Genomic DNA, 27,551 nt, shown 5'->3' with positions numbered 1-27,551 from the left:
GGACACATTATTGAAATAGACAGATAGATGACAAATGAAATTTAAGACAGTAAATTAATAATAAATACATTTTGGCAGAAAGAATGAGGTGAGACAGTATGAACTAAATTATTTCATTTTTAAAAGGAAGTAGTAGAAAGTAAAAGAAATATAAATGTGAGATGCTGCATTTTGGGAAAGCAAATCTTAGCAGGACTTATACACTTAATGGTAAGGTCTTAGGGAGTGTTGCCGAACAAAGAGATCTTGGAGTGTAGGTTCATAGCTCCTTGAAAGTGAAGTCGCAGGTAAATAGGACAGTGAAGAAGGCGTTTAATGTGCTTTCCTTTATTGGTCAGAGTATTGAGTACAGTGGTTGGGAGGTCATGTTGCGGCTGTACAGGACACTGGTCAGGCCACTGTTGGAATATTGTGCGCAATTCTGGTCTCCTTTCTATCGGAAAGATGTTGCGAAACTTGAAAGAGTAGAGAAAAGGTTTACAAGGATTTTGCCAGGGTTGGGCAATTTGAGAAATAGGAAGAGGTTGAATAGGCTGGGGCTGTTTTCCTGGAGTGTTGGAGACTGAGGGGGGACCTTATAGAGGTATATAAAATTATGAGGGGCATGGATAGGATAAATAGACAAAGTCTTTTCCCTGTGGTCGGGGAGTGCAGAACTAGAGGGCATAGGTTTAGGATGAGTGGGGAAAAATATAAGAGAGACCTAAGGGGCAACTCTTTCACTCAGACGGTGGTACATGTATGGAATGAGTTGCCAGAGGAAGTAGTAGAGACTAATACAATTGCAACATTTAAAAGACAGCTGGACGGGTATATGAATAGGAAGAGTTTGGAGGGATATGGGCCAGGTGCTGGCAGGTGGGACTAAATTGGGTTGGGATATCTGGTCAGCATGGACAAGTTCGACCGAAGGGTCTGTATCCATGCTGTACATCTCTATGACTCTAGTAACAGAAAGAAATGGGGGTCTGTGTACACAAAACTTGACAAATCAAAACATGTTGAAGTAACTGTTAAAGAGAATATGGTATCTATGTCTCTATAAACAGTGACAGAGTAAAATAAAATTAGGATATGCTAAGCCATTAGGCATTGCTGGTTAGACCTCACCTAGAATATGGTGTCCAATTCCAGACACCATACTGTAGGAAAAATGACAAGACATTAGAGATGACACAGAGAATGTGAGGCTTTAGTTAAGGAAAGAGATGAGCGAAGCAGATTTTTTTCTCCTTAGAATAGGGAAAATCAATGAGAAATATGTAAGATCTGTTTAAACCAATCAATGGTTTTGATTGAGTGAATAAGGAGAAGCTATTTTCAACAGCAGAAGGTTCAGTAACAAGAAGATAACTGATTAAGATAATTACAAAAGAATCAAAAGTGAGATGTAAAAAAATCTTTCTACTCAGTAATTTATAATCTGGAATGCACTGACTGAAAGAGTGGTTGACGCGAATTCAATAATTTCTTTCAAAAGAAAGTTGAGTGAATACTTGAAGTGAAAACTTTAAAATGGCTATGGTAAAAAATATACAAACATAAAAGTTAGGGACAGGAATCATCTCTTTGGGGGTCTCAAGCCAACTCCAACTACCAATTATTTCACACCTGATCTGATTTTCGCTAGTTATGACCAGGAGCCAGGGAAGGATTCCTAATTATGGTTCCAGATGATTACCCAAAATGTTAAGATCCCTAGTGAGGAGGGTTAACAGATCCACTTCTTTATTCATCTGCCCCCTTGTTCTGTTTCAGAAATTTAAAAAGGATCCATGTGCATTCATTTCTGCCAGCCCAAATGCATTTATGTTTAAATTCAAGAACACCAATTTTACTAGGCATTCTTGAATTTAGCAGAAAAAGGAAGTTAACTCATGCCTAAACGTGAGAAGAAATACGAATACAACACCTGTACACAGAATAAGGGGTGAGTTCATAAACATACAAGGTTATATATGGATCAATCTCTAAATTGCTCACGATGAGCAAATATCAAAAAGGACAAAAGCAAAGGCTTTTTGCCTGAACACGTGTAGCATTTGGAAGAATAGAGATGAACTGATTATGCTTATGCATTCCTATTTGCATTATCTGGCAGCCATTACCGAAGTATGGTTGCAGGATGACACCAATTGGGATTTGAATATTAAAGGGTACAGGACACTTAGAAAGGATGAGATGCTATGAAATGATGGAGGAGCTGTTCTGTCAGTTAATTGTAGCATTAGCACAAGAGAGAGTTGTCATATATTTAGGAGACCAAGTAGAAGAAATAGTTTGTACAAAAATGAGAAATTTTAAAGACAAGTCACATGTGGGAGGCCTCCGAACAGTTATCACACGGCAGGAGTACAAAAGAAGAAATAATGGACCCTATCAGAAAGGAGTGATGATAAACACAGGGGATTTTAATTTATACATAGACTGGAAAAATCAGATAGGCAAAATTAGTCTAAATGAGGAGGTCATAGATTATTGCTCAGATTGGCATGTTCTGAATCCAGCCAGAGAGCAGATTATATGACATCTGGCAATGCATAATGAGATAGGATTAATTAATGACCACATATTATATCTGTACTATGATTAAATTTTAGAGTAAATTTGAGGGCGACTGGAGTGAATCCAACACTAGTATTTTATTCCCAAGTAAAGTTGATCATGAGGGCCTGAAAGTAGAACTAGGTAAAGTGAACTGACAATTGGGATTAGTGGATACGTCAATAGAGATGCAATGACAGACATTTAAAGAGACATTTCAGAATAAACAGAGCAAGCGCTGTGCAGAAACATCCCAGAGGATTAAACGACTGCTGATGTAAGACTCTTATTCAAAAACAGAGGGAGGTAAAAATACAGATGATTATCGGCCAGTTAGCTTAACATCAATTAACTTTTTGAGTACTGGGCACCTGACAATTACTGGTAAATCCTTTCTGCTTCTACAGATTTAGAACAGTGAGAACTTAGCTAACCCTTTCATAACCTTAGTGATAGAATGGAAGTCCAACAAAATTTTTCCAATAATGCTAGTCTAAATCTAAGATGCTAATTGTAAATTTAAGACATGACAGGACAGGCCAGCCTTGTAGACCATGTAAGTCTGTCACATATGGGCAATCCTGGATGCTGCCAGTGTCCTAGATGATGACATGAGCAGTAAGTGCTCCCAACTGCAGAAGCTGGAGTTGTCGCAGCTTGAGCAGTGGTTGAAGACACTCTGGCACATCTGTGAGAATGAGAATGACATGGCTAGCACATTTAGAGAAGTGGTCACACAGCAGCTCAAGGGACTAGAGGAAAGAAGGGAATAAATGACCATCAGACAGTCCAGAAAAAAAAAAAGCAGGTTATACAGGAATACCTTGGGGTCCAACTCACTAACCAATATTCTATTTTGAAAGATGAGGAGTGCTGGTACCTCAGGAGAATACAGTCAGAGTTGAGCTTTTGACACCACAATTGCCTTGACTGTGCTGGGGGGAGGAAGAAGAAAGGAAGAGCAACGGTGATAGGGGATTCTTTGGTCAGGGGAGCAGACAGATGTTTCTGCAGCCAAAGATATGACTATAAGATGTTGTGTGACCTCCCTGGTGCCAGGATCAGGGATGTCAATGAATGATTGTAAGGCATCCTGAAAGGAGAAGCTGATGAGTTAGTGGTCATGGTACATGTTGGTACCAACGACATGGGCGAAGTGAGGAATAAGATCTTGCATCAAAAATTCAGGGAGCTAGGCAGGACCTCAATTGTCATAATCTCTGGTTGACTCCCCGTGCCACGTGCTAACAAGTTTAAAAGTAGGAAAATAGGACAGAAGAAAGAATGGGTCAAGGGTTCATGCAAGAGGGAAGGTTTTAAATTCTTGGATCACTGGGACCACTTTTGGGGAAGGTGCGACATTGACAAAGGGGATGGTCTGCATCTGAACCACATTATAAGTAGGTTTGCTACTACTGTTGGGAGAAGTTTAAACTAGTGTGGCGGGGAGGGGGCACGGAATATCAATGGAATAAAGACATGTCATACAATAGTTTTTTTCTCATAATATATCACATTTTTAAAAATTTAGCCTTAAGTTATCTTGAGAATGTGATCTAAAAGAAGTCTGGGATTTACATGTTAATGAACTGAAACCTCCAATCAATTCTAAAAGATAAAGACTTAACAGCAATCTAGGTTTGTTCAATATATTGTTTCAGTTGCATGAGACTGAGACCTTTTGCTATAAATTCTGTCTCTTATGATCCTGTTCCACAGCTACCCGATGAAGGAGCAGTCCCCAAAAGCTAGTACTTCGAAATAAATCTGTTGGACTATAACCTGGTGCTGTGAGATTTTTAACTTCATACTATAGCAAAGAAAGCAAATCACAGTGAATTCAGCTACATAGAGTGTCAAGAGAGCAAGGCAAGGCTGGACGGTCTTTACTTTAATCATAAGAGTGTAATAGGTAAGGGGAAATCATGCCTGACAAATTCAATGCCGTTCTTTGAGGAGATAACAAGCAGGATAGATAAAGGGGACTTGGTAGACATAATATATTTATACTTTCAAGAGGTGTTTGATAAAGTACCGCAAAAAAAGCTACTTAATAAGAGAAGATTCCATTGTTTTCGGAGCAGCATATATTAGCATGGTTTGAGGATTGGCTAACTAATACATTACAGAGTTGGGATTAAAGCAACATTTTCAGGATGGCAACCTCTAACTAATACTGTGGGGATCAGTGCCAGAATCAGGATTATTTGTAATATATAAATAAATTGGCTTATGGAACTGAGTGTACTATCACCAAACTCGTACATGGGAAGGAAAATGGTGAGGATGACAAACAGTAAGCGGACATGCTAAAACTTGGCAGGTGGAATAAAATATGGGAAAATGTGAGGCTATGGCAGAAATAACAGAAGAGCTAAATATTATTTAAATGGAGAAAGGTTGCAGAAACTTGCAGTACAGAAGGATTAGGTGGAAGGGCTTCAAGCAGTAATAAAAAAAAACAAGCATTTAAGTTCAACAGGTAAATGGGCAAGGTGAATGGAAAAGATACACTGGCATTTGAGACAGTCCTGATAGTTCACTTGATTGATACTGGGTATGGAGGGCCTATTTTATGTAGACAGGTTGAGCAAGTTGGGCCTGAAATCATTGAAATTTAGAAGAATGAAAAGCAACCTTATTGAAGATCTTTGGAGACTTGATAGTGTAAATGCGATCATGTTGTTTTTCCTTGTGGGAATGTCTAGAAACAGGGGCTGCACAAGGAGTCAGCAGCATACAAAGCATAGATAGCTGATTCATGATGAATAGAAGAATACTTACAAATGCATCACCTCACTAAGTAAAATGTATTAGCACCACACATAGTCTGCAAAGAGTAGGTGACATCTCACTCAACGCAAATAAGGAAAGATGGCATTAGAGATGAGGTGAATCCAAAGATAAGATGCTGTCTTTGGACAAAGACATGAGAAGACTGTATGATGAACTTTGTTCTGGTGCATTACTCTGATAATGGTTTTTAGGTGTTGGCCCCTTTTGTAGAATATCAGAAAATCTTCAAAGCTGATCCTAAATAATACTGCATCAGTAAAATGCATCTCAAGTGCTCAGGTTGGAAAGTTATAATAATCCAAAGCTGCAAACAGTGCTGGAAAGGATACTCTAATTTTAATGTTTGTAAACATAATTCAAGGATATTGTTGTTGTTCTGGGTTAGATCAAAACTTACTGGGAGCATTTTTTTAAAAAAGCCGAGGGCCTTCAGGATCATACACTGGCACAGTTTAGCATGTTGAAACTCAGACTTCCAGTACAGTCGTGCACCTTTTTCTTTTGCTTGCATCTATTATATACCAACACTGCAGCTGATTAATTGTAATTTGAACGTTGAAAAGATGCAAGTCCCAAATAAGAGTGAATACTACAATAATTTAACATTAGCTTTTATGCACACAAATCAGGTTATTTTCAAATTAAAAGGAAGTAAGTCAATGTAAAGAAAAAAAATTCACATTTTATTAGAATGTTACTCAAATCACAGTACAAATCACCCTTTCATAAGTTCAACATACAGTTAAGAAATGTTCAGAAAAATATTTAATTCAGTACTGCTGAGATTTTGACAGTAGATCAGCTGAACATTGTTTTCTTGCACCACTGCCAGACAGGAACTTTACTCCATATATTACTTATGTTTTCCACGTGGAATATACAAAGGATTCATATATACTACAGCAAAATGCTAAGCACAGTTTGCATGGGGTGACGTTACTGAAGTTTCCTTTTTAATCCATTATTGTAACAGAAAATTCTGCTTAAATGGAGTTCACTGTACAGAACAATATGAAATGCATGTAGAACAGAGGTTCCGCTTTTCAATACTTGGCTGATACAAGCCCTTCTTTTTCCAGAAGTAGATCTGCATACCTTTGCTGGAGTTCCTTCTCTCTCTCCTGCTGCCGTGCAACATCTTCCCTCAAAGACTGAGTTTTTGGAGTTGGGAAACAATATGAGAAAAAAAAACATAAGTTACATGATGCTTAATGACAGACCATAAAGTCTTTACTGCTTTTGTGGATGCATCCTTTGGATTGTCAGAAAACGTTTATGGAATAAACTTCACTGAGACTTTTTAAATCACATGGTTAAAGGTTGCATTCCTTAAATGTGCTACAGAACTTTACATAATGTTTGGCAGTTACAGAGCATATCATTCGTGCTCATTATGAAAAATGTACCCTGTCAAAGATCGATGAGTTGTAATAAGATTGTGTCTAATTGACTAAAGTGACTTGACACAAAAAACCCCAGAAGTAATTGAATTCTTCATTCAATGCCAGTACTGCAATTAATCATTTGTTAGTAGTACCAAGGAAATGCAATTCAGAATGAATACAGCAATTGAGTTTTTCATATGACCATTGAGGACAGTAGTCTGCCCAAGGCCATAATTCATTGGGTGAGAAAGCATTCTACCTAATATTACTAAAGCTATCCACTTAGTACTATATTCCATGTAAAATCAAATGCAGATCAGAACCTAAACCTTTATCTTCCTTACTAGCACTTGCCATATTATCCCTCCAAAGGCAATGTAGGCTCATTAGAATTTAGGACTGAATACTTCAGAGTGAAAGTAGAGGCACCACAAATTCATTTCTTTTTAAATGATGCTTTTATCAATGGAACTGGTTTTCTACTGAAACGAGACAGGCATTTTTAAGTTTTTGCTGATTTTTCTCAGTTGCCTTCTTTTACGATATAAAAAAGCTTATCACTCAAGCGCAGGTTTCAAAACCATTTTCAATTTACTATATGATACAAAAGTTATTTTAAGAACTCATTTTAAAAAATAAATAGTGGCAAACACAAAAATCTATTGATTCTGCACAACTCAAATTAGCAAAGATCATCAGAATTACCTCTTGTCGCCTTGGAATAGCTATATCCTCATGCTTCTTTAATTCTTCAAAGGTACATAATTCCAGGTGTGCTTGCTCAATCTGATCCCAGAGATCACTCAACTGTTTCATAAGACCTGTAGCACGTGACTGATATCCTCCAAGCAATATCTTCAATTTTTTCTCCATTTTTGCTGCCTGTTTTGCTTCTGTGGTCATGTGATTTCTGTTGGTCTATAACAAAAGCAAACGGTGATTATGACTCAAAAAGTAATCAGCATTTTCTAGAACCAAATAAAAACTAGTTATCAGCGAGAACTGCTGTATCACCCCTAAGGGTGTGCAGTAATTTTATTTCAGAACTGCTACATTACCCCCAAAGTGTGCAGTAATTTTATTTCAGAACTGCTGTATCACCCCTAAGGGTGTGCAGTAATTTTATTTCAGAACTGCTACATCACCCCCAAGAGTGTGCAGTAATTTTATTTCAGAACTGTTACATCACCACTAAAGGGGTGCAATAATTTTATTTCGAAACTGCTACATCACCCCTAAGGGGGTACAGTAATTTCATTTCAGAACTACTACATCACTCCTAAAGGGGTGCGGTAATTTTATTTGGGATTTTGACCTTGTGATAATAACAAGGGCAGTTTAATGAAACACATTTAAAGCAAGGCATTTTGTCCTTTTTTCGAAGACATTTGACAAGCTGTAGTACAAAGGGATTACAAAGTTGAAGGAGTTGCAGGCACTCGCAACCTTTCATGCTGCTCATAAACAAGTGCAGCCAAGATAACAAACTTATTCTGACTAATTTAAAATAAGCTATAGTTGACATTTTAAAAGTGGATATAATCAACCTCATGAGATCAAACTATGAATTGTGGCAAATATTTTTAGGGAATTTATTTTAAAAAACTGATACATATGGATGCAACTTCAAAATTCATAAACTGTCTTTTTAGCAGACCAACACCCTATAATGAACTTGTACAGCACGTTCAATGTTAGAGGCACAATTGCATCAGTCAAATTGTGAGCTTTAAGAAACAAAAATAGAAATTGCTGGAAAAGCTCAGCAGATCTGGCGACATCTGTGGAGAGAAATCAGCATTGACGTTTCCTCAGAACTGCTGAGTTTTTCCAGCAATTTCTATTTTTGGTCTCTGATTTATAGCATAGAGTCATAGAGATGTGCAGCATGGAAACAGACTCTTCATTCAAACTCATCCATGCCAACCAGATATCTCAACCTAATCTAGTCCCACCTGCCAGCACCCAACCCATATCCCTCCAAACCCTTTCTATTCATATAACCATCCAAATGTTTTTTAAATGTTCTAATTGTACTAGCCTCCATCACTTCCTCTGGCAGTTCATTCCATACACGCACCACCCACTGCATGAAAAGGTTGCCCCTTAGGTCTCTTTTATATCTTTTCCCTCTCACCCTAAACCTATGCCCTCTAGCTCTGGACTCCCCGATCCCAGGGAAAAAATCTTGTCTATCTATCCTATCCATGCCCCTCATGATTTTATAAACCTCTATAAGGTCACCGCCCAGCCTCCAACGCTCCAGGGAAAATAGCCTCAGCCTATTCAACCTCTCCCTATAGCTCAAATGCTCCAACCCTGGCAACATCCTTGTAAATCTTTTCAGACCCATTTCAGGTTTCACAACATCCTTCCAATAGGAAGGAGACTAAAATTGCATACAATATTCCAATAGTGGACTGACCAATGTCCGGTACAGCTGCAACATGACCTCCCAACTCCTATACTCAATACTCTGACCATTAAAGGAAAGCATATCAAATGCCTTCTTCACTCTCCTATTTACCTGTGACTCTATTTTCAAGGAGCTATGAACCTGCACTCCAAGGTCTTTGTTCTGCAACACTCCCTAAGACCGTACCATTAAGTGTATAAGTCTTACTAAGATTTGCTTGCCCAAAACACACTTCGCATTTATCTAAATTAAACACCATCTGCCACTTTTCAGCCCAACTGATCAAGATCCTGCTGTAATCTGAGGTAACCTTCTTCGCTGTCCATTACAGTTCCAATTTTGGTCTCATCTGTAAACTTACTAACTATATCTCTGATGTTCACATCCAAATGATTTATATAAATGATGAAAAGTAGTGGACGCAGCACCGATCCTTGTAGCACTCCACTGGTCACAGGCCTCCAGTCTGAAAAACAATCCTCCACCACAACCCTCTGTCTTCTACCTTTGAGCCAGTTCTGTATCCAAATGGTTAGTTTTTCCTGTATTCCATGAGATTTAACCTTGCTAACTAGTCTCCCAAGGGGAACCTTGTTGAATACCTTACTGAAGTCCATATAGATCATATCCATCACTCTGCCCTCATCAATCCTCTTTGTTATTTCTTCAAGTTAGTGAGGCATGATTTCCATGCACAAAGCCATGTTGACGATCCCTAATCAGTCCTTGCCTTTCCAAATATGTGGAACTCCTGTCCCTCAAGATTTGCTCCAACAACTTGCCCATCACCGTCAGGCTCACCGCTCTATAGTTCCCTGGCTTGTCCTTACCATCTTTTTAAAATAGTGGTACCATGTTAGCCAACCTCCAATGTTCTGGTGTCTCATCTGTGACTATCAATGGTACAAATATCTCAGCAAGGGGCCCAGCAGTTTCTACAGAGTTCTAGGGTACACCTTATCAGGTCCTGGGAATTTATGCACCTTTATCCGTCTCAAGACATCCTGCCCTTCCTCCTTTGTAATATTAACATTTTTCAAGCTGTCACAATCTATTTCCCCACATTCTATATCTTGCATGTCCTTTTCCACAGTAAACAGTGAGGCAAAATACATGTTTTGTATCTCCCCCATCTTCAGCGGTTCCACACAAAGGCCGCCTTGCTGATCAATGAGGGGCCTTATTCTCTGGAAAAACACAGGAGGCCAGGCAGCATCCGAGGAGCAGGAGAATCGACGTTTCGGGCATAAGCCCGAAACATCAATTCTCCTGCTCCTCGGATGCTGCCTGGCCTGCTGTGTTTTTCCAGCACCACATTTTTCAACTCTGGTACTCCAGCATCTGCAGTCCTCACTTTCTCCTAGGGGCCTTATTCTCTCCCTGGTTACCCTTTTGTCCTTTATGTATTTGTAAAAACCCTTTGGATTTTCCTTAACCCTATTTGTCAAAGGTATCTCATATCCCCTTTTTGTCCTCCTGATTTCCTTCTTAAGTGTACTTCTACTACCATTATACCCTTCTACATATGCTTCCTTCTTTTTCTTAACCAAACCCTCAATTTCTCTAGTCATCCAACATTCTGTACACCTACCAGCCTTTTCTTTCACCATAACAAGAATATACTGTCTCTGGACTCTCATTATCTCATTTCTGATGGCTTCCCATTTTCCAGCCTTCCTTTTACCTACGAAATCTGACCCCAATCAGCTTTTGAAAGTTCTTGCCTAATACAGTCAAAATTAGCTTTCCTTCATCTGCAGTTCTGTTGATTTTCATGAATTTTAATTTCGCTATGGAATGTTTTCAAATTAGCTTCAATTCATTTACAGAATTTATAGTTATCACTAGAAAACACCCACTGATACATAAGCACACCTTTTGTTCAAAAGGAATTTTCCATATTTAATCATCTTGTGTGTCAATTCACCTAGTAGAACACTTGAGATACGTGGGAGACATTTCCAGAAAAACACCAAGCTGTTCAAATTGCTCTTGCTTTTTGAATGTTATTTGAATCATACAATAGAAAAGAGTATAATACCAATTCTGGTCTGGTGAGCACAATAGACCACAATTGAAGAAAAAAAATAGAAGCAGCTAATTAGCATATTGTATCTCCTGACCATCCAGGCCATTTCTAGAAGATTGAGGCTTTGAATAAAACTAAATTTCCTACCACTGTATGCAACTGGAATTAGTCCATTCATCATTCCAACAGTCTCCTAATTTTTTTTTCAAGATTATTGTGAAAGGCAGTATGATGATAAAACTAATTCAAAATTATTAATTCTTTTGAATTTTCAGACTTCATTCCAGGCCACTTCATTGGCTACAATCTTAGTTTAGATTCAAAATGGCAGTCAGACATTGTCTTTCAGACTTGTGAAATTCACAATAATGAAGCTTGGGAGGCTGGCATAGGGATGCTGAAAAAATACTTGCATTAAATTATTGATAAAGACTGGGAATGTGCTCATTTTGTAATTATCCTTCACTATTATGGTTATTTCAAACCATCACTCACAAAAGGATTAAGTTGGACTGCGGACCTTAAAGTTGGACTGTACTAACAAATGCTTACTTAGATATGGTCCACAGCTGTTTTTAATACCAATAGAAGCATGGTAAATTCTCTGAATGGAACTGCTACTGCCTGATTCTCAGAAGTACGCGTGTGAATGATTTCCAAACTACTTACCACGTTTCCCTGCCAAGATATTTTAAACAAATCCACCCTTTGTGAATAACTTCCTGATTAACTGAAACTTATCCATACGGGTATAAATAAAACATGCTACGCTTGCAATCCCATTGCGTTTATTTTTTCAGCCAAAAATTGAGTTTAAAAAAGAAACATTGCTGAAAAAACGCTTACTCTATCCTTGCCACTCATTTTGTTGTTGAACTAATAACTGTAATAGAAATTGGTAAGGTTATACTAAAATAATAGAAGGACAGGCAGTCAAAAATAACACTTTTTTGCTAAAGATACAAGGCAAAATGCTTTGATGAAAGTGAGTACTGCAGATGCTGGAAATTAGTATCGAGAGTGTGGTGCTGGAAAAGCACAGCAGGTCAGGCAGCATCCGAGGAGCAGAAAAATCGACGTTTTGGGCAAAAGCCCTTCATCAGGAATTCTTTGCACATTAAAGCAATCATGTTATATCTTGGCCTTTATGATCAGTTTAGTCATTGAAACTTCAAAGTGTAGACCTTTGTTGGTTCCACATGACAGTATTAAAAGTTAGAACATGGAATAACAATTAACCTCTGAAGCCAAAAGAACAAACGTAAATTAAACATCTAACAGCAGGCTGATAGAAGATATTTATCATTCAGACTTCCTTTTCGCTTCATACATTTTAACAAGCCTTCATAATCAAGCAGCAAGTATTCACATGAAAACTGTGCAACCTTTACCTGCAGGTTGATCATTACTTGCCACTTTCTTATTTATTCTGCATTGAGAGAAAGTTCTGGTTTAAAAATATGGCTTCAGCTGAAGTGGATCAATGCTGCACTCTTCTGGATAAATAAGTGTAATTTTTGCAAATGTGTAACTTCAATTCATATTCCCAACTTTGTGCATTTTATTAAAAAGTGTGCAAGGTATTGTGTGAATTTCATTTTCTTCAGTGAATGCAAATTCTTGGAGTCAGTCTCCTCATTTGCTTAGATAAGGTGACCAGTCTGCCACTTGGTGTATAGAGGGGACACCTTTTGATACTGTGCAGTATTGTTTGTATCTCTGTACAAGAGGTTTGTACCAAGGCCCCAGCAGTGGGGTTTGGCAGCACAGGAGTGCTGGATTGTTCTGAAGCAGTTCAGCAATGACCACCCTCACCATCGTAATTAAAAGTCTACCACTCAAGCAGGTTTGTCACAAGGAACTCGTTAGTGCATTCCAGTGTTTCTGATTTGCTGATACAAAGGATGTGTATTGGTTGATCTAGCTCAGATAAGGATGCTCCATATTGAGCATTGAGGAGATGGAAGGCAGGCAGTGGGAGACTGAACAGGTCATTATGGCATGTGAAGTCAGGAAGTGAGGTAGAACATGGATTGTTTCAATCAGCTAATGGGGTTTCATCAAATGGCAGATATGTGGGGAATGATGTTCGCAAGGACAGTATGGCAGGAGTGGTGTGCGGAATGGAGAGTTCCAGTTATGATATACATGCTGCATTCAATGGAGTGTCAAAAAGATGAAATTGTTTTCAGATAGGTACATAATACTTTGTTGCGGAGTGTGATTGGACAATGATGGTTTTAAAAGCCTTCAATGTTAGATACCATATGTGACAGTACCCTGTTAACTTTGTAATATCTCCATTAAGGATCTGCTCCAGCATCACAAGATGTCATGGGCAAAGATGAAGCTGCAGGATATGGTTTTGGCAGGTTGTGTTGCCATGTGTATAGTTATATATAGCAACCAATGTTGGGGCAAGCACTTAGCCTTGTGGTAGTCTGTGGGTAAATCTTCCCCATGCACTTCTCCCTTGCCCAGATGGATTCTAAATCTTATACTGCAAGAAATGTTAACAACTGTCTTGACCCAGGTTGGAAGCACTCATAATAGTTTTAAGAATAGGCCTGTAGGCAGCTGTTGACATACATTAAATTTTTTTTTTATTATTTCATGGATGTGGATGTCACTGGCAAGGCCTGCATTTGGTGTTCAATACTAATTGCCCTTGAACCAAGTGGCTTGCTAGTCCTTACAGAGGACAACTGAGAGCCAACCACATTGCTATCGTTCTATAGGCGGCCTCTGATTCACTGGCAGCCTCAGGCAGGACTGGACTTCCAGGTGAGCGTCCTGATTAGATGAAAAGCTCACTGGATAGCACATAAGTACCTAATTGATATTTGGTGAGCTTTCTGGCTGGTAGAGAGAAGGATTTAATCACTCCTTAAATCCCCTCTCTTTCTCTAACTCTCTCATCTTTGATGTTCTGCATTTCCCTTAAAAAAGCTTTACATGTAATTTAATCAATTATAAAACACAGGTGATTTGATGATGATGGTAATAGGAAAAAAAGTTCAGTAGAACACTTCTGGATTAAAAAAAATGAAAAAAAAACACTCCTGAAGTTGCTTGCCTCAATACGTAGCAAATGTAGTCCAATGTAATTAATCTTGCAAAACATACTGTCGAATTCTGCATTTCAGGTTAATGCCTTTACATTATCAATGAAAAGGTTATTTGAACACCATTTGACAAAATTATGCAACATTAACACGACAAAGATCTATGTTAGATTTTAACTTTCAAATGTAATAATATTGTACTTCCCAATTAAAATGTTTGTGAGGTTACCAATGCTTAGCATTTGTAGAGCGCAAATTGGACAGCAGCTTCTAGCAACCATACCTACAACATTAGTCACAGAAATCAGGAAGTTGCCATCTAAGTTGCCCTGCTCTTCCAGAAGCTCCTCTGCAACTGAGTGAATTGATATTGAAACAGTTACAAACAGCGTGAAGTGCTGCACTTGCATGATAAAAACTTAAGCACACCAGAAAAAAGGTATGGTTTGTCCATTCCAGTGTAAATAAGTTTTATAGGAAGGACATTATTCAGCTGGAGAGGGGTCAAAAGAGACTTACCAGGATTTTGCCAGGTATGGAAGGTTTGAGTTATAAAGAAAGGCTTGATAGGATGGGACTTTTTTCGCTGGAGGGTAGAAGGTTGAGAGGCAACCTTCTAGAAGTTCATAAGATAATAAGGAGTATAGATTAAGTTAATGGTAGTTGTCTGTTTCCCTAGGATGGGGGATTTCAAGATAGTGGTGCAAACCTTTTAAGGTGAGTGGAGAGAGTTTTGAAAGAGATTAGTGGCAAATATTTTTGCACAGAGTGGTTCACATGTGGACTGATCTCCTGAGGAAGTGGCAGATGTGGGTACAATAACAATGTTTAAAAGACCTTTGGAGAAGTACAAAGGAAACGTTTGGAGGGACATGGGCCAGGAGCAGGCAGGTTGGACTAGTTTACTTTGGGATTATGTTCACCATTTACTGGTTGGACCGAAGGGTCTGTTTCTATGCTGTATGACTCTTTGCCTCTATTAAATCTCACGTTGCCAAACACTTCTGTTGGCACTGAAAATACATTTTCATAAGTATGAAGTCTCAGTCTTCGGATTATCATTATTGCTAGTGAGCTTAAGAGAAATAACACTTCATTTGTAAGAACATTTGCTCTTGATTCTTATCTCTCTTTTCTCCCACCTCACAATGATGGCATAACAGCCACACAGTGATGTTAATTTTTTTTTGGGGGGGAATGGCAGTTTCCAGGATTTTAACCCAGTGACACTAAAGGAACTATCCGAAGAACTATTGTGATGAAGTGGTAGCATCCCTACCTCCGAGCTAGGAGACCGGGGTTCAAGACCCACCTGCTCCATAGGTGTGTAATAACGTCTGGACAGGTTGATTTAAATAACTTTCCATGTATCCACTGTCCCTGTCATTCTCAATAGTAGTAGTCATGGAATTAAAAGATACTATCTAAGCAGACTTGGTTAATTTCTGCTGTGCATCTTAGATGGTATACATTACTGCTACTAAACATTGGTGGTGGAGAGAGTGAATGTTTATGGACGTGGTTTCAAAGGGGCTGGATTATCTTGGATGATGTCAGGCTTCTTGAAAGTTGTTGGACTGCAGCCATCCAGGCAAGTGGGAAGAATCTGATCACACTCCTGATTGATGCTCTGTAGATAGTGAATACACTTGCAGGAAATGTGAGCTGAGTTACTCACTGCAGGATTTCTAGACTCTGAATTGTTCTAGTAGTTTATATGGGGGCGAGTCCAGTTCACTTTCTAGTCATAGAGATGTACAGCATGGAAACAGACCCTTCAGTTCAACCCGTCCATGCCGATCAGATGTCCCAACCCGATCTAGTCTCACCTGCCAGCACCCAGCCCATATCCCTCCAAACCCTTCCTATTCATATACCCACCCAAATACTTTTTTAAATGTTGCAATTGTTCCAACCTCCACCACTTCCTCTGGCAGCTCATTCCATACACGTACCAACCTCTGTGTGAAAAAGTTGCCTCTTAAGTCTCTTTTATATCTTTCCCCTCTCACCCTAAACTTATGCCTTCTAGTTCTGGACTCCCCGACCCCAGGGAAAAGACTTTGCTTATTTACCCTATCCATGCCCCTCATAATTTTGTAAACCTCTATAAGGTCACCCCTCAACCTCCGACGCTCAAATGGTGCTCTAATCTGACTAATCAAGGAGACACGGTTGCTTGCCCTATTCGCATGTCCCAGCTTCCTGTGGTATGCTGTGTTGAAACACGTTTCTAATCATAGCAAGCCATAGCTTAAAATCCCACAAAGCCTGGTTATACAGTGTTTAGTGCCACTAGTTCACCCTGACTGCAAAATCTTCTCAATATATTTAGTTAATATTCATGTTTGGGAAATTAAAGAAATCTTCTGATGGTTGAAAATACCGGCAACAATTCCACTCTTATCACCAATGGTTATCACACTATAGTGAATTTGTATGAAAATAAAAAACAAGTGATCTTTAAAATTGCTGACCACTTATATTTCAATTAACAGGTAACCCTGTACTGAGGAACCTTGATTATCTGAAGGACACAGGCAGGGAGTGTTTCATTGGTTAATCGAATGCCGGATTAACATAGTTTGGCCAAGCATTGTGACATTGCGATCTTGCTGGATAATCTGATATTCGGATAATCGAATGCCAGACAATCGAGGTTTCTCTGTAAATAGAATTACTTTTGTGACTATCTCCCTCTGATTACATTATGCAACATAAAATTATACCACTGTTCCAATTTCAAATATGTAAGAATAAAATGCTTCTTTTGGGTTAAGAACAAATGGAAGTTGAAGAAACAAAAAACAAACATTTTTATATTTTCTAACCAAGATTCACGCTAAATTAAAAATAACATTACATTTCCCATTCATCTGTGGTATTCAATAGCCTAGTTAACAAGAAAAAGGTCATTGTGGACTGAAAGACTGTAATGGGAAATTATACTGCAGTCTTCGCCCAGTTTCCAGTGGGAAATGCCGACAGCACAAACTGCAAGGCAGTTAGGGCTTCGGGGAAATAGAAAATGTCAGAAAGCCCTACTATATTAGGGCTTCTTTTCTGAAGTTGGACTGCAAACCTTCGGTGGATCTTAACAGGATGCTACGTTCTTTATGTGTTGTGTGTTGTAACTAATCTGGGCACTAAATAAAACACTGGTCAATTTAGTGGTCACACAGACTTCGAACTGCAACCCTCTCCCTAAAATATCAACATTTCTTAACTTAAAAAAGAATTTCATTCATGCACATTTTAAGTGGAAAAGAGTAATATTGCTATAAGTTGTTATCAGCACATTTAATCGCTGTAGAATTAAACATCTTCCCACTTTGGATTTGATTTAAGTCATTTTTTACAATACATGAGAACCAATGCAGATTGCCTTTTATCTTACTGATCTTAACTTTAAATACACAATGCTATTTTGGTAACTTCATTCTTAAAACACAGCACTGTTTGTTTAAACTCATCTGCAATCCATTTGCCCAGATCTTTCTTCTACAATTCACAAGTCAATAATGAACCTCTTAACTGCTCTGTAATATTTTTCCCAGTTACTAAGCTACAAGTAATCGCAAATGAGATAACTCTCAGTTAATTGCTCTCAGTTGGAAAGGCTGAATGGTACTAATCTTATATCCTCTAAGAAATTGGTTTTACATAGGTTTGACTCGTGTTCTTTTTGGCCACGAGCAAGACAAAACCCAATCTTTTCATCTTAATCAGCAACTAATAGTTTTCTAGTGTAAACTAACCTCCAGCTTCTTTTCCAGTGACTCTATTCGGTCTTTCTTGCTAGCCAGGTTGGCTCGAGTGTACCTGTTTTGTCCAGGTAGATACAACACCTGACTGTAACATTCTTCCCAAACCTGATTATATGCTTCAAGAGGAAGGTCTCCATGTCCCATACCATGTTTTACAACCTCCATCTCCAGTGTCAACAAATCGCTGGCCTGAAAAAAAGGTACACAGTAGAAATGTTACAAATACCTTTACTAATACATCACCTTTAGGTTCCCCTCCAAGCCACTCACCATCTTGACTTGGAAATATATTGCCATTCCTTCACTGTTGCAGAGTCAAAATCCTAGAACTCTCCCCCCCCGGTGGCATTGTGAGTCAACCCACAGCATGTGGACTGCAGCAGTTCACGAAGGCAGCCCACCACCACCTTCTCAAGGGCAACTAGGGATGGGCAATAAATAAGAACCTGATAATTGAAGATGTTGTATACTGACAGCATGTGGACTGCAGCAGTTCACGAAGGCAGCCCACCACCACCTTCTCAAGGGCAACTAGGGATGGGCAATAAATGCTGGCCAAACAGCGATGTTCACATTTCACAAAAATTAATTTAAAAAGAACCTGATAATTGAAGATGTTGTATACTGAATGTTGTAATTATGTTTTTTTCCAAGAAAATTATTACATTGTGCTACAGGTTTCACTTCAAATAGCTCCAAACCTGAAACACTATACAGAAGGTACTGAATTTTCAGGTGCAAATGCTATTCTATTAAACAAAATATTAAATAAGTAGTAACAAATGAAAAATCAGCAAAGTAGAAAAACATTTGTTGTTGTCTTCGTAACTGCTTTCATAGATTGACCAGGTGAAAATAGCAAGTGGATTTGAAAATAACTTTCATAATTTTGCCACAAAAGCTGACCTATTTTGAGAGCATCTGGTTTTGAGTGAATGGATCCATTGATTCATTACAGCAGTCTTGTTAAACTCTAACACATGACTACAAACACATTGCTGACATCCAGTGGCACAACTGGTGTATCGTAACTACACTATGAAATAGTGTGGTGATTTGAAGTTGCAATATCCTTACGAAGTGCATTTGAAACTAGGGCCGTAAGCAATAAAGGCATTAATTGAAGATTGCAGTATTGTAGGTGAACAATTTTGATTCACTAATTCCCAACATCAATTGGCCAGAAGTAATTATATCTTCTTCCATCATCGATGTCATTCCAGTCAGTCCATTTGCCAGGATCAGTACTGGTTTATACCTGTACGTTATGATGGTGGTAGTTGTTGACTATATTCTCTGACTGTGGGTAATAATACATAGACACTCTATTTATAACTACTTGAAGCTCAGGGAACGGTCCTTTCCAATACCGCCCTGCTCCTCTACCATTTTTTATCATCCATCTCCTCCTGACACCTTGACAAGCCCCTCCTCCCAAGCTCACATCAGTCAAAAAAACATGCTGCTCCTCTGCCCTTTGCGAGCCACAATTTATCAGGCCAAGTGTCACTCCCAAACCTGACAAATAAACTTTCTTTTTATTTTTCTGAGATTTTCACAATCTTTGATGCAGCCAGCTACCTAGGACATCACTGAATTTGTCATCATAGACATTACAACTACATGTGCAGAAAGTTAGCTTTCAGAAGATTCAGGGTGATCCAAGACAGCTATTTGGTTACAGCCCAAAATATACCCATTACGCATTATTCCCCAACCCTCTACTCACAAATAGAACTTTTATTTTGATCAAAATTCATAACCGTCAGCCACCTGGGAAAATAAAACACAAAATACTTGCATTTGACTTTATGATTTTTTACTGCGAAAGTTTCATAAAGGAATTTTAAGCATTACGGAAAGGAAACAAAATAGAACATTTTTGAAATTCTAGCTTATTTATTTAATCAGATTAGAAACCCTCAAAGACTTTCTAAATATTATTTCTGGCACTTTCTAGACTGGCACATCATGATCAGTTTAAAATAATGCAAAACTCAAGGACCTAACGGACAAGGTTAAAGTATAGCCACTGCAGTCCAAAAGACTACAATTACTTTTCCAGATACAAGCATATTTTAAATGCCCTACGCGCTTTGTCCCCAACGTTAGCAATAAACTGAATGATAACGACTAATTATTCTTCCTGAAACACTACCCAAAGTGCTTCACAAACAATCACATGAATCCAAACTTTTCATGAACTTGCCAGTACTTATTGCAATACACATGAACAAAAGATCAGGCGTAACTTGATATAAGGATATTACAACTTCATCGACAGTATACATAGAACTACACAACACAGGAACACAACACAACACCGAGGAAGGTCCTATTTTTAAGAAATTATTAATAATTAGTAAGAGATTTGTTGTATATCTATGCTAAAAATGACAAATTATTCAAATAAACTTTATGGTATCTGCAAACACTACTGGGAGCACTACTGGGTCAAAATGCTACTGATCTCAGCTATGCTTTCATGATCAGAACACACCAGCACCCAATAATTAGATTAATATGTAAATAATTCAGGCAGCTAAACAGAAAAGAGGTAACTGAAGTTTTCCATCATAGTTTAGCTATTGGCCTTGCATTTCCGGAACTGTCAAAATCTGAGTTTAACCTTGTTCCAGATTTAAAAATTAACCACACCGTTAACTCCAGTACTCTTCAATTATGCAGCCAAGAGCACAACAACTGCACAAGATAACAAACTTAGTTTAGCAAATGTAATATGTGAATTTGCATTTGCAATATTGGAGCATCTTTTTGAAATCTATGTTCTTATTTTCATATTGTTTTATTCATTTTGCACAAGTTAAAAATTCAAAATTCTGTAATGACTTACATACATGTAAATGATGACTAATGGTACATTCTTTGTTTCAGAACTCCAATCTAATGTCAGATTAGAAAACAAATAGAGGAAACTGAATGCTTAAACAAGTTTAAGAAAATATACAATTTGGAAGGGAAACTTAAAAAAAAAAATCCCAGGAATAAAAATCTTTCATTTATCATGATGTTTGGGAATATAATATTAATTTTCATCAACTTTTCTTTTTGAAAAATATTTTCAATATCTCTGATGATAATCATTCAGTACTTCCTGCTGTAATAATTCCTCAACTCTGAAAAGCCAATATTTTTATTTTCAGTAATTAAAACAGATTTTAAAAGCTTATTACCGCATATTGACATGCATTTTCCTTCAGTTTTATACTGTGTAATAGCACATATTTTCTGTGCAAATAGACAATATAAAATTGAAGAAAAATGCATGTGCTTCATCATTTGTAGAACTCTTGTGCACCATGTACAATTTACCCAACTCTGGATTCTACCATACCTAACTGTCAGAATGTTTTGCATAATTACTTCCTAATTCTCAATGGTGATCAAGAAATAGTCAAGATTATTCATTCATTTCCACAACTCTTCTGTTCAACTCTAAACTACTGCACTCCACTAATGCTCCCAAAGTCTTATCTATAACAGCACAGGAACTAATTGTAAAATCGAATACTTAATTCCTCAATTTTTAATCCAAATCAGTTGCTCATCAAATTTCTTTTCAAAGACGTTTATTGACTGACCCTTATATGCCTTTTCCAGCAGGTCCGCTAGTCAGTGTAAAAGATCTTGTCAAATGTCAGGTACTGCCACTACAGTGACACAGTAAGGAATAGTTTTCATACATCTCTATCACCCAGCATTTTTTACTTCTGGATCACACACTTAAATAATTTTTCTCCCCGAGAAACGAACAAAAACCACAAACTGCGTTTCCCTCAGAATGAAGCATAGAATACCCTAGAATTACTTCCCCTCATCAATACAAACTTAAATTCATTTTTTTTGCTTCCTATCTCTTCAGAGTTTACTAATTAGAATTTGAATGTCCTATCATCCAAAATAAATAAATGGTTATATACTCAACCATTAACAAACCTTTTTCATCTCTTCTTTGCTGATTTTTTCATATCCATTGTGTTCTAGGAAAGCAATATGCTCAGCATTGCTGGAGCTTGATCCTGATCCTTTCCCTCTTTTTCCAAATTGGTCTACATATGGATGATGAAGTGTATCATGGTGTAGCATAATGATCATTTCTTTCTTCACCATCTCTTCAGCTTTCTGCATCTCAGTCAGAGGTGGTTCAACATTCAGAGGTCGTAAAATGGTTTCATTTACCTAAAAATCAAAAATTCAATTTCATTTTTTAAAGAACATTTCAACAGCTCAGACATATGATATCTAATCTAAAAAATTATGAAAACATTATTTATATCTTTCATGCTATTGTCTCATTTTCATTGTGCAATCTTCCATTGATAGGAGAGTCTTTTTTTCCACATTCTGTCGGATATGATTTATTAGCTTTCAATTTCATGCTATTTTCTGTTTGTATTTATAAAATTGCAAAATTTATACTTTCCTCTGTAGGTCTTGGAAGATTTCGCTGTACTGATTGGTGCCTCTTTTTTAACTCCCTCTCTCGTTCTGCATCTTTCATTGCCTGCAGAGAAAAAAAGTGAAAAGTTTGAAACTTATAAATAAAGATTTGTCTCTAAAGTAAAAATGCACATATGCTAAATGCATTGGACAACTTCACTGAGCTACCAGGTCATTACTTAAAGAATGGATCAGTTTCTAGAATTCAAACCCTGGCCATATGATCCATTGAAAACATTACAATTAAAATAAAATTTAGTAAATTTGCTTACAATGGAATGCGTTCACAAAAAGTATTTTCAGAAATCTATTTTGGTGGAACTCTTAAAGCAGCTTACTTGTCTACGGGATTCTACATCAGCTGCATCTTCTATGAAATTATCTTCTGTCTCTGGTTCCTCAAGCTCTCGCTCTGCATTCTCTGGGAGCACGATTTCAAAGTCATTCTTTGGAGTTGGAAGGTTCAGCAGGCCCATTCGCAGTTGCTCTCGATGTTCTCTTTCCTACAAAATTAATCAGACGTTTTAGGATATAGTAGTAAAGTCCAGAGTTACAGCATTGGGGAAGGTGATCGCCCAGTGGTATTATCATTGGACTATCAATCCAGATATCCAAGTTAATATTCTGAGGACCTGGGTTCAAATCTGCCATGGCAGATGGTGGAATTTGAATTCAATAAACATCTGGAATTAAAAGTCTAATGATGACCAAGAATCCATTGTTGATTGTCAGGAAAAGCCCATCTAGGTTACTAATGTCCTTTAGAGATTGAAATCTGCCATCCTTACCTGGTCTGCATACATCAGATTCCAAGGCCATAGCACTGTGCCGACTCTCAACTGCCCTCAGGGCAGTTAGGAATGGGCAAGAACCCTCATCCCATGAATGAATTTTAAATATAGTGATAGGGTTGATAAAGTATTCATGTTGGATTTCAATACAAACCTTTAAAACCATGAAAGCTTCCAAAAAATAATTACTGACATCTTAATCTTAAAAGAAATCCGGCTAAAGGGCAAAGATACCTTCCCACTAAATGATGCCTTCCCAGCTAGCTATGCCTTTCCCTGCCCTCTAGTGGCAGAATGGCTCTGAACACTATCATACACAGTGCAGGCATGCACAGATTACAAATTTTAAGAAAGCTAAAAGTATAGTTATCACTTGATTTTGGCAGTATAGACTATTAGCTCTGGACAATTCCACATTGTAGGGAATCTAATTCTAATTCAATTCAAAACAGGCTGGACACAGCAGTTAACATGTCTTTCTACTTAATCACAGACAAGAGAGTTAGATGGAATGTAGATGATCATGCAATGGATCACATTGACTTTTCAATATGTTTGAGACCAGGAGCCATGGAAATACAAAAATCTCAGCTGCTTTAAACACTCAAGGTTTAAAAACCATAACACAAGAATGTTTATTGGTCTAACACACTATCTTGTTTGAAAATGATATTGGACTTGTTTAAATCAGACAGCTTGGAAAGACAGCCATGCTACTTACTTTTAAAAATAATGGCTGAAGCTATTCTGAACAAAGACACCAACGGAAGCACCTAAACAGCCAAGGTAATAAGTAACTACATCCTGAAAGCGTGTGAAGGACTCCTTCCAAAATATTCTAACTTCAGGTTCACTTGAAAACCTACCTCCCAAGCAATTTAATTACAAGAAGCTTGTCTTACTGAGAATCCTCCAGTTAAAGCATCAACTCATCTAAGAAATCAAAGATCTGCCATGGGAAAAAAAACGGATATTCCAAAATTGCAATTAGATTGTGTTTGCCTCCACTGTACCTAGTTTTTGTGAGTGATTGTGTGAGGGAGTAAAGTCAGGCATTGCATTTATTTTGAACCTCTGGGACAAATGCATGATGATAACATAATTATATAATTTACATTTAAGCTAACAAAGGTTTGTAGCTGGAATTACTTAAATTGAGACAAATCACTGAGGGTAAGAACATACAAGTACCCCACATATTAAAACACTTAAAATATGGACAATAAGAAAACACAAATCTTGATTGTGATACACCAAATCACACCTTAGTCTAACCCTGCTTCTACTCTGAACATTTTACCTTTGTTCCACTTCATTAGCCTTGTTTTTAAAAGGTTTGACCCTGCAGGACAACCAAGTACAAATAAGATATTTTCTCACTGAGCTGTCTTTACTGCTTTCTTCCTCAAGTCTTTGCACTCAGATATTTCTCATCCTTCACGTTCAACCTATTTCTGAGTTCAGTCTGCACCATCTCCAGAGAATGCTATTCTCCTCTCTTAGTTCTTCATTTTCATGTAAACATACTTAAATCCAGCTCCATGAACTTGCCATTTTACACAGCTTTGCGACTCAGTGTGATAAACAGGTTTCTGATTGCATACACGAATCATTCCTCACTCCCATTACCTTGCCCTTTCCCAATCTTACTTTCTTCTGTATCGCCAAATGCACTAAGAACTGTGCTTGTAGAAATTACTTTAGACCTCCATTCATCATAACATTTCTAAAGCTATCAATCTGCTCAACCATTGCACTACCTATACCCAAGTAAGTCTAATAGTCTCTCACACCCTGGTCACTCACCCACAGTGGAGTTTACCTTCATTCTCAAGTTCACGGGACATAGACCTGAATGCATTTGACCGAATGGTTCACTGTCATATATGACTAGACTAAAGTAAGCACCATCAGGTCCTACTCTTTACTACTCTCTGTTCCAGGAGTGAAAAGATAACCCCGGTCTCTTTTCTCAATTGCACAGTTTTCTTAAATCAGTCTGTCCTGTTTCCTTGCCAACAAAAAAAAGTGTGGAAGTAATGATTTTTTTGACACTAATACTGACACCATTCAGTCAGCAGCCCTTGCTGTTACCACCCCCTCCCAGAGTTAAACAGGTTACGTTGCCTTCTAATTCCATCAAAGTTGTACATTGTTATGGTTTTCAATTTTCACTAGCCTGTGAAATATGCACTAAATAACAGAGAGTAGGAGTAGGCCATTTCACTCACAGAGCATTTTCTTCCACTTTATCTATTGCTATCCTCCACTTCTCTCCCCAGACTCCTGGACATCTGTAGTATCCTAGAAATTATTTGTTCCTTAAATGGACTTGATTTCCACAACCTTATGTGGTAGCAAATCCACAAGTTCACTAACTGAAGATATTTCTCATCATCACAGTCCTAATTGGCGTACCCTTCATCTAGAGACTTCTTGTTCTTGAACTCCTAAACAGAGGAAGTATCGTCTCCTCCACTGAATCCATCCAGCTCTGTCAGACGTTGCTGTGTTCCCTCTAATGCCAAATATCTCCTTAGATAAGACAACCAAAACTTCACACAGTACTCAGTCTCACTAAGGTCTGGTAAAATTGCAATAAGACATCCTCATTCCTCGTGCAATCCTCTTGCAATAAAGGCAATCATACCTTTTGCCTTCCTAACTGCTCGGTGCACCTGTATGTTTGCTTTCAGTCCCTTTGTACATCATTTCTCTGCCAATCTGCTTTCACACTCATCCACGTTATGCTATAGCTGCCATCTATTTGCCCACACAATCAGCTTTTCAAAGCTTGAAGCCTCTTTACAAACTTTACATACAGGTATTTGGTCTCAAATGAAAACAAATTCAATCTACAGGCCAAATTTAAATAAATACAATTTGAAGAGAAAATAATTACATATTGCCTTTCATATTGCATTATATCTGAATAGTAAGAAGTATTAAGGCAAGTACTTTAGATCAGATCTGTCATTGTGTACATTTAAATGTTGTGTATATGTAAAATATACTAATGTAAAAATATTCCATTTTGCTAACCACAGATTAGCTCTGGAAATAGCCCTGATGGCCTACCAATTGCTTGTTGTATGAAGGATCATTATAATCCACAATTTCTTCTCCTGGGTTGATATTCAATTTGTCCCGTAAAGGAGTCCTTCCTGGGGTCACTGCAACACCAGGTTTAGGTGTCATTCCACTACGTGGAGTCAAGCCATCATTATCATGTGTCGGAGTCCTAAATTTTTCAAAACAAAAACCAAATCATTCCGCTAAGATTTCTCTATTCAAAATAGATAAATGCTGAATATGTGATTAATGAAATGCAGAGATTACATAAAAGCTCAGTTAGGGTGTTGATAAATAAAATAATTTCTCTTCTGCCCTTCCGTTTGTTTGCCATTCTTACTAGGAGTTCTCTTCCTCATCCATCCTGGCAAGGAGATAATGGATGCATTTATCTCCACTGTCTTGACTGGAAACAATGTCTCCTGGACCTACATTTAAAACTGATGATCTAACTTTTCTATTCATTTTTCAAGACCTCTGCACAAATAATAGTGAGAGGATGGATTTTATTTTCTCTTTTCAGGTATCAACTCATGAGCCATTCATAAGCTAAGAACTATTATTATGTCAATAAGCAACATGAATTAAGTTTAAAAAAAATGAAATATTACACATTACATTAAGCAGTAATCCAATCATTTCAATTAGTCCTTGCAAATATATAATCTTTTATTTTTTAATCCAAAACAGAGCTGTTCAAAAACATTTTAATTTTCTGAAAAATTACATAATCCTTTACCTGAAGGGTGTAGTAAGCAGAGTGTTCGGTGTTTGTACTACCTGTCGCTGTGGGGTTACTCCTGAGAAATCACTTTCATGGAGAGGTGTGTTCAGCCCACCTTTTAGAGGCGTATCAACATTTGTCAGTGCCATCAAGTTTTGAGCTTCCTACATAATGAAGAACAAAACAGAAAAGGCAACTTTGACAGCACTCTAATTTTTCTGCACACCCACCCATTTTTTCTGAAAGAGGTTAGTCAATGGCTAAGACCAAGAGCCCAATTCCAGCAGTCTGTCAGTACTTCTCCGAACCAAAGCAGAACCTTCTCTGAAATTCACACTTTTGAAAGTATTTGGAACTTACCTATCAATGGCTCAATAATAATCAAAAGCAAACTTGAGACCTTCAATAATGCAGACTAAACCAAAATCAAAATGCATAATTTACATTTAATTTGCCTCGCTGAGCTCAGAGCAGTTGATGTAAAGTGCCAACTCAAACTCA

At 37.8% G+C, this 27,551-nt stretch overlaps 1 protein-coding gene across 1 annotated transcript in view; it reads right to left on the bottom strand.

The window, feature by feature from the left end:
• Positions 1–6,002: 6,002 nt before the first annotated feature.
• cdc5l (CDC5 cell division cycle 5-like (S. pombe)) overlaps positions 6,003–27,551 on the bottom strand; it is a 48,605-nt gene continuing 27,056 nt past the window's right edge. The window contains exons 9-16 of the mRNA XM_043682591.1: positions 27,066–27,214; positions 26,333–26,495; positions 22,802–22,966; positions 22,447–22,527; positions 21,960–22,202; positions 17,994–18,191; positions 7,431–7,643; positions 6,003–6,491 (exon numbers count right to left, since the gene is read on the bottom strand). Of these exons, the coding sequence (XP_043538526.1) occupies positions 6,384–6,491; positions 7,431–7,643; positions 17,994–18,191; positions 21,960–22,202; positions 22,447–22,527; positions 22,802–22,966; positions 26,333–26,495; positions 27,066–27,214 (1,320 nt within the window). The 3' untranslated portion in view covers positions 6,003–6,383. The remainder of the gene's footprint in view (positions 6,492–7,430; positions 7,644–17,993; positions 18,192–21,959; positions 22,203–22,446; positions 22,528–22,801; positions 22,967–26,332; positions 26,496–27,065; positions 27,215–27,551) is intronic.

This window comes from Chiloscyllium plagiosum, chromosome 3, assembly GCF_004010195.1.
Source record: "Chiloscyllium plagiosum isolate BGI_BamShark_2017 chromosome 3, ASM401019v2, whole genome shotgun sequence".
In the NCBI taxonomy this organism is placed as follows: domain Eukaryota; kingdom Metazoa; phylum Chordata; class Chondrichthyes; order Orectolobiformes; family Hemiscylliidae; genus Chiloscyllium; species Chiloscyllium plagiosum.
The sequence above is the reverse complement of the archived record's forward strand: the minus strand, read 5'-3'. Positions and strand labels throughout refer to the sequence as shown.